Raw genomic sequence first — 8,469 nt, forward strand, 5'->3', positions numbered from 1 at the left:
CTCTCTCTCTCTCTCTCTCTCTCTCTGCCGATAAAGATATTGACTTTTTTTTCAATTCTTACCCTGTTGCATCATACACACACATGACTTGTAGCTCAAGTCGGTTTTTAAAGATAAATTTTCTCTCTCTCTCTCTCTCTCTCTCTCTCTCTCTCTCTCTCTCTCTCTCTCTCTCTCTCTCTCTCTCTCTCTCTCTCTCACACACCTTTATATGATCGACATGGTACCTCGTCTTGAATGAGTCACATAATTTTAAGATTAATATATTTCGATTATCATGTCACATTAATTAGTTTAATCTGATAGTATTCGGAACTGACTTCTATTTATTTCATCCTCAGATTTACCAGCACCTGAGATTCTACAGCAATCCAGCGGAGCAACGATGGATTGTTCGCATCCTGCTGTTCGTCCCCAATTTACGCGTTCGATTCCTGGATTTCCTTATTGTTCTTCAACAAAGACAACTATTACATATATTTTGATACCCTCAGGGATTGCTATGAAGGTAAGTAACTGATTACAGTGGTTTCAATTGTAGTATTTTAAACATTATAGTATTTGCAATAGGGCTATTTGTTTTTGCTACTATTAAAACTTATACTATGGGATGAATACAGTATATGCAAAAAGGTCATGACAGGCCAAAAAAAGGTCATGCAATCTACATCTACAACTCACCCACATCAACAATTCCAGTGATCTGAGGAATAACTAAATATGAAAATAAATCCAACTTGTTTTAGTTTATAGTATATTTTGATATCACAATATTATTATTGATATTGAGCTCTCTGTTGTTTTCATATACAGTGCCCTGAACATCACAGTTTTTTATATTTATAAACTTCCTTGGAAAGTGTGATACCAAAATCATGTACACCTTCGGATTGATTCACCCCCTAGCAGATGCATTCTGTACTTTTTTTTTTTTTTTTTTTTTTTTTTTTTTTTTTACAAACTGATGTTATATGTGTTATAATGACATTATACTAGTGAAATATATCCAATAACCTGCATTGCTGTTGTAAACGATCTCCTGCCGTATGCGCAGGCGCACATGTTGGCTATTATTATTATTATTATTATTATTACTTATAACCCCAGTTGGAAAAGCAGGATGAGGAAAGGAAACGGAAAAATAAATTATTTCAAGAACAGTAACAATGAAATAAACATTTTCAATATAAACTATAAAAACTTTAATAAAAGAGGTAGAGAAATTAGATAGAATAGTGTGCCCGAGTGTACCCTCAAGCAAGAGAAGTCAAGTAATGATATGAGAAAAAATTATTGTTTGTCATAAGTTTTCAGAAGTGTTAAGTTGTAGGCCTCCAATGACAAAAATCTATCATTATTGTAGCTAGAAATATGAATGATTTATTATGTATAAAGCCATTAACATGCAAAGCAAGCTAACAAGGAAAATAATGCCGTGAAATGTTGAACAAAAATACAAGTGGAAGGGGAATTAAAATTGATATAAATTGTAAATATTACTTTTAATTTTAACTTATTCTTGGTATTTCCTTTGCAGCATTTGTCATTTACAACTTCTTGAGTCTGTGTTATGAGTACCTCGGTGGAGAAGGTAACATCATGAGTGAAATCAGAGGAAAGCCCATCAGGTCAGTTTCAATAGCTTTGTTGAATGCTTTTTGGTTGATAGTTCATTAGCCTTTTCAGTTTTAATGAATCTCTCAATGCATTCAATTTGTGAATATTTAATAGCCTTAGTTGTGAAGTACTTTATTCGTATCTTAGACAAACTAAACTCCATATTTAAGCCTAATAAAATTAATTTGGAAACCCACGAAAATTAGCGTAGTATAAAATATGGTAAAGTTGTGTACCACTCTTAATCCAGGATGGGTTATTAGGGAGTTCCAAAGCATGTAAATTATGTACTAGAAATTGCAAAAGAACGTAGAACGATTTTACTGCAAAAAACTTTGTCTTCAAAGTTCCCGAGTGAAGGAGCTCTTGCTAACATTTTTTTCCACTTTTATCACCATAGGGGTCAGTGTTTATTTTTCTTGAGGGTTTTCCATCCAGTTCTGTACTGTATATCATTTTGGAGTGCTTTGGAAGTGCTACACATTCATAGAAATATTGGCCTTTCTTGCTTAATAGCAAATCCAGTCTTTGTTGTACTTCACTTGTAGGACCCTCGTATAAAAGTTCCAATCAAATTTTGCTTACAAAAAAAATGTTCTAATTGAGTTATTTATTTGTGAAATTGCACCAGCAAACATTGATCTTTATTATACCCTTTAAATACTTAAACAATAAACAAAGTAGACGAAAATTGCATATTGATTTAATTTTATTGCCAATTAAAACTAGTTATGCTATACAATGTACAGTAGAATACTTTTAAAAAGCTTATTAAGAGAACTTTGCAGTACTGTATAGAAATATCATTAAGCAAGTACTGGAGGATTTGCCAGTGTTGGTGAAAGATCTTTTTAGAAGTACACTTTGACTTTAACATTTCCAGAATCCTATGGTGAAATGTTTACTGTTTATTTAGTATGACCAAGCTCATCAAGATTTTTCTTTTAAATGTGCTTACTTATATACCGGTGGTATGTTTGTATTGTATGCTGTGACACTTTCATGTTTATGGATTATCATAACCTGTAATTATGAGCACTTTGAAAGTTTTTCTTAGCCTTGTGAATTCAAGATATCAAGACAAAATCTGGCTAAAGAAAATATGATCATATGAAGAAAAGAATAATTATGAGAACCTTTTAGGCTTGGGTGAATTGTATAATAAATTTTTATCTTGAAATGTACTTTTTTCAGCTTTGATTGTAAAAGAAACACTTGGGTCACTGAAATTCCATTTAATATGAATGTTTTATATAACTATATTGCTCCCACACACAAACCAATAAATTAAATAACAATATGTTGTAACCTAAAACTTTTCTCCTAAGTGATTGTGTGTGTAATGGAACATGTTGCTTTATTGATTATTGTTAAATAGTAATATATTATATATCATGTTTTCTTCTTAAAAGGTCGTCCTGTATGTACGGGACGTGTTGCCTTGTTGGGAAGACGTACACCATAGGGTTTTTGAGGTTCTGCAAGCAAGCCACTCTTCAGTTCTGTGCTGTCAAACCAGTAATGGCCTTCATCACAATTATTCTACAATTTCTTGGAAAATATCACGATGGTGATTGGAGGTATGGAAAAACTGTTTTCACCTAGTACTCTCAGGTATCTACCTTGGAATGAAAGAAAAGCAAAATGAAGAATTGCCATTCAAAATAGCTTCTTATAGTGAAGAGACAAAACTAATAACATATATATTATACCTATACAATATTAAGTCCTATGAATGAATTACAATGCAGCAGCTTGTGGAGATTTGTTTGTTTGATTGTTGGAAATATATTGTCCTCCCAAAAAATTTATATTTACCTTGTATATATGGGAAAGATTTGAATGTGTTTGTGTTAGAGTATATGGATGATCAAGTTGATGGATATGATTCTTGTATTATGTGATCATTAATTAGTTGAAGCAAGAATGAAGATAAATATAGGTTGGAGATGAAGCTGTGAAAATGGGGTTGTAATTGTTATTAAAACGAAGTTCCGTTATGATTTAGAAAAGATGCCGCAAGAACAAAAAATAGTCATAATTGCATCTTTGCTAATATGTGTGGCCTTAAAATCATTGTTTGGAATGTGGGTAGCAGAGATCCAGTACATGTATTGATATTGCAAATATTGTACTCAAAGAAATGTAGTGATAAGGATTGAAGGTTTGAATGTTTTGTGGATAAGGTGCAGAAGAAAAAGGAATTACGATAATTGATTTGTGCTGGTATAAAAGTCAGATTATTTATTTACTAAATTTGTTTATGGATAAAACTGAATGTTTTAAGAATAACAATGTGAATATTTTTGCTTTTTGCTAGACGACGTGAAGTTTGCTAGTGTGTGTAAGAATGGGAACAAGAAAGTTGTGGTGCGTGCAGTAGCTGGAAAGGACAGATAAAGGGAAAGAGAAAAGCAATGCACCCTGAGAATCTTTAGTACGGCTTAGAATGCACCCTGCAAGAAATATCTATCTAGTGCAGTATATGATAATAATGCAATGTTATTTTATCTTGAACAAATACAATGTTGTTTTAAAATGTTCTTTTCTCAAACCATTTTTTGTTTGTTAAAACTGAACTGAAAAAAACAGTTGTTTTGTAATGAAGTGCTTTTTTATAAATTGTAAATTGAAAGATTTATTTTTCATTAACATATAATTATTTATTATTCATTAACATATAATAATTAATTATTTTAATTAAATGTTTACTTACTAAAAGTAAATCAGGATATCTAATCAGATTTTTTTTTATCGAAATGTTGGTATCATATAATAAAGGAAAAGTAAAATTTCTTCAACTATTTTTATATTACTACAATTTAAGATTATGAGAAATTTGAGTACGGTACAGTAATGAATTTTCTATTTAAAGGAAGATGATTATGATCTTTTATGATTTATCATTTAGATAAGATGCACTATTCTTGCTGAACTCAAATAAAAGTTAGCAAATCTTATTAAATAATGAAGACATAAGGTCAATCGATTTATAATTCAACAGAATGATTTTGTTGCATAGAAATGCATGAATATGGTTGACTGCATTATCCTAAGTAGAGTGTTTTAGCTTCAAGAATAAACCTTTTCTAATTTTTTTCTGATGTCCCTTTAAAAGTTAGCTGGTGTTTGTGTCAGATAATAGTTATACTTTTGAAAACAGTAAACTAATTTTTTGTATGTTTCTTGCTTTCATTCACAGCCCTGAAGGAGGATATTTGTACATCACAATTATATACAACATATCTGTATCACTGGCTCTGTATAGCCTCTTTTTGTTTTATTTTGCCACTAGAGACCTTTTGCAACCATTTGAACCTGTTCTTAAGTTCTTTACAATCAAGTCAGTCATTTTTTTGTCATTTTGGCAAGGTAAGTACTGGCATACTTCCAGTTACAGGCAGTCTTCTGTTTAGCTTGATTCCTTTAGAATGTTGTACTGCAATTGTTTTGAAGTATACTAATATTTATATAATTTCATTACATAAACCCATGGGAAAAGGCAGTTCATACATAACTTATACTATTAGCAATTGCCATGGAAAACCAGATAAATAAATATCTTAAGAGATTCAAGATGATGATTATTAATAGCGAGATATATTTACTATACAGAAAACAGAATTGCATAACCCAAGACTGTCTATAATATTCTTGTGAATGTTATACTATTGTGCCATGTATATATAAAGCAGCTCTTAACTAATTGCTATTATGGAAAAGCATGTGTATGAAGATCTCGTAATCTTAAAAACTTATAAATTTCTAAAATTAAGTAGATTTCACAATGTATGAAATCTAAATCAATAAATATGTTATAGTAGATTGTTTAAAGATATAGAAGGCTTATTTAATGTGTTATTATTATTTACCAGGTGTATTGCTGGCCATTCTTGAAAAGGCTGAAATAATTCAAGGTAACCCAGATCTGAACACGGGTACAGTGTCTGCAGGTTATCAGAACTTCATCATCTGTATTGAGATGTTCTTTGCTTCAGTGGCCCTTCGATATGCATTCCCTTATCAGATTTATGGGGATTTCAATGGAACAGGACCTGGAAGATCAGTCACTATGCAAAGCATCTCCTCATCCCTAAAGGTATTATTATTACTAACTAATGTACTGTACTTACAGAAACTTATGTAATTCTTTATTTTTGAGGCGTGGAGGTTTGTGGATAATGTATGGCATGTATTTGCTGTATGTTTAGTTCCAATTAATAGGGTGTAAGGTACTCTTGAGAAGGTGATTATAGTATTCTGTACTTTATTTGGTAAGATTTTAATAAAAGCAATATTTTAGTCTCCCAACCAGGTGATCAAGACCCAATAGTACTACGATCAGATTTTGACTTTTGTACGTTTTGTCAGTCATGCTGAATTATGAATTTTGGCCTTAAAATTCAATATGAATTTTATATGTGAGAAGATTAACTATAGTAAGAGCATTGGTTAAAAACAATGTACTTGAGCATCTGTTTGTTTGAATGTCGTGGGAAGACTTGTTTTATTGGATGGTACAATCATAAGTTTCATTGGATGGTACAATCATAATTTTTTATATACTGCATTGATGAAAATAATCTAGCCTCTATAATTCTTGAGAAACTGGGGAAGGTCAAAGAATTTATATTTGTTTTCAAAGTTCTTACACATGCTCTGTATAACATTTAATATTTAGAATACTACTTAAGATAGTGGCGTAGTTTGAAGGAAAACTACCTTATAATATTTGTTATATTTTTCTTTATTTCTTCTACAGGAAACTATGAACCCAAAAGATATTATGACAGATGCCATACACAACTTCCACCCACAGTATCAGCAGTACACACAGTATAGCGCAGGTAAATTTTTGTTTTTGTGTTTGTAATATTCTGTGAAATGTACTCTTTGTTTTTATTTTTGATTCATATTGAAATATTTTTTCAGTTATATCAAATAAATATTCTATATTGAAACTAACTTCATTTAGATAACTCAATACTATAATTTGAATTTTACCTTTGAATATTTAACAATAATTGTTGTAGAATTTTTTTTTTTTTGTATAGCTACTTTACTTGATAAAAAAAAAACTGGTATATAAAATGACTTTCCATAATTTTTTTCCCTAAATTTTTCTGGGTATTATCGGTGGGTAGCAAGCTTGTATGACTTAAAAGTGATATCAAACTTGGTTATATTTTTATACCAAAGATATCTTACACCTTACGATTAGTTTCTTGTTTGTGTACCTGTATTGGAAAAATTAAATCCTATTTCATTGTTAATTCAACAACTCTAAGAGTCAAGAAGAATAAACATAATGAATATTTGATATACATTTCACTAAAATTTCCTTTGGTTTTTAGGTTTTAGAAAGCTCATATGAGCGTACTGTTGTACAGTATTTGCAGTTTGATTTTATGACTGTAAGATCTTTATTTTTATGGACATCATTTTATATGCCAATATGTTTATATTTTAAACAGAATTCATATTTGTGATTTTAGTTTGAAGTATTTATAAAAAATTTTAGACTTTATTTTCAACATTGTTTTTACTATGGTGATGGAATTTCTAATGACACCTTTGAGTTTTTATAACATTCTCAGTTTTATAAAATGGCTTATCAGTGTTGCATTCTTTCACATTTTTACACTAAATTTTAGCTTTGCATTGTGATTTATTTTTGCAACTGCCTTATATAAACATCACTACAGCCAATTCATTGCTTTACTCATACAAAGATTTTATTAAAATTTGAAATAGCACATATGTATTTTTTGTTAGCAAGCAGGTAGTGTTTAGTTGACTCGGTGTTATTTATCAGTGTTGAATTTTGTAAGTTAGATGTTTTTCTTTGTATTTTATAATCTTTGGCTGCTTCTGTGAAGTTCCATTTCACTGAAGTGCACCATTTCTGTTGTGTGTCTTACGCACACGTTTTATTATCTCTTGGTGTTTAGATGGTTTGTAAAATAGTGAATTGGTCGTCCAATACTAACATTCAGTGATTGATGGTAAATTGTTCAAGTTACTTCCATTGAGAAAAATCTACTGTTTACTGTAGTAAGAAGTCATTTGGCTCGGTTCGGATATTTATTTTTATTTTATTCCAATATTAGCAACTTTGGGCCCATTTTAAAAACATTGATGAATTAGTTTGACCTTAACAGCAATGCATTTGACTGTGAATTGCTTCTTGGATCTTTGTAATACTGGCAAAAATTCTAAAAAGAAGGCATCTTTAAAGTTCTTTATCAGAAACTTTGATTATCTGAGGCTCAGTCTTCAAGTCAATAGGGATAGATTTTAGCAGATTTCATAGTTCTAAGTGTTTGATATAGTAAATGTTATTTCATGCAATGTTGTTAGCACCTGCTCAGATGTTTGATTATATTTCATAATTTAGTTGCCTTCTAGCATTCTCAAGTTGTATTTTGTAACAATTGCTTAGGCTCTCTTTTTCAGGCAAAAGTCAGGTATTGTATCAAGCTTAAAATGATGCTTGTGCGCTACTTGTCAAGGTTTTAATCATCTGTGTGTAGGGAATAGGAATCAGCTTTCCTTTAGGGAAGTGAAGGAGACACCTCTGAGCAAAAGATCTCGATCACCTGAAGATCTATTTTTTGTTCCCTTTGAACATGGAATAATCTCAAGATCTAGTCCCAAATATGTTAAAGTGGTTTATATTTTCTTGAACCTTGATAGAGGTAGGAGGCAGCTCGTGCTGCACATAAGTGGGTAAACTAGATTAATGGAATAATAGAGCTCTTACAGTTTGTGTTTATTATTCCAACAACATATTTTAGTCTACAGTATTTCCATTGTTAAGAGATATGTCCTAGATATCTATAGTAATTATTA

The 8,469-nt window shown here is 30.7% G+C and overlaps 1 protein-coding gene across 1 annotated transcript in view; it reads left to right on the top strand.

The window, feature by feature from the left end:
* The first annotated feature begins 341 nt into the window (after positions 1-341).
* The window catches only part of LOC137647225 (transmembrane protein 184B-like), a 24,895-nt gene continuing 16,767 nt past the window's right edge, over positions 342-8,469 (top strand). Inside the window, exons 1-6 of the mRNA XM_068380593.1 lie at positions 342-508; positions 1,538-1,628; positions 3,030-3,197; positions 4,820-4,989; positions 5,493-5,716; positions 6,380-6,464. Of these exons, the coding sequence (XP_068236694.1) occupies positions 1,600-1,628; positions 3,030-3,197; positions 4,820-4,989; positions 5,493-5,716; positions 6,380-6,464 (676 nt within the window). The 5' untranslated portion in view covers positions 342-508; positions 1,538-1,599. The remainder of the gene's footprint in view (positions 509-1,537; positions 1,629-3,029; positions 3,198-4,819; positions 4,990-5,492; positions 5,717-6,379; positions 6,465-8,469) is intronic.

Source organism: Palaemon carinicauda, chromosome 9 (genome assembly GCF_036898095.1).
Source record: "Palaemon carinicauda isolate YSFRI2023 chromosome 9, ASM3689809v2, whole genome shotgun sequence".
Lineage (NCBI taxonomy): Eukaryota > Metazoa > Arthropoda > Malacostraca > Decapoda > Palaemonidae > Palaemon > Palaemon carinicauda.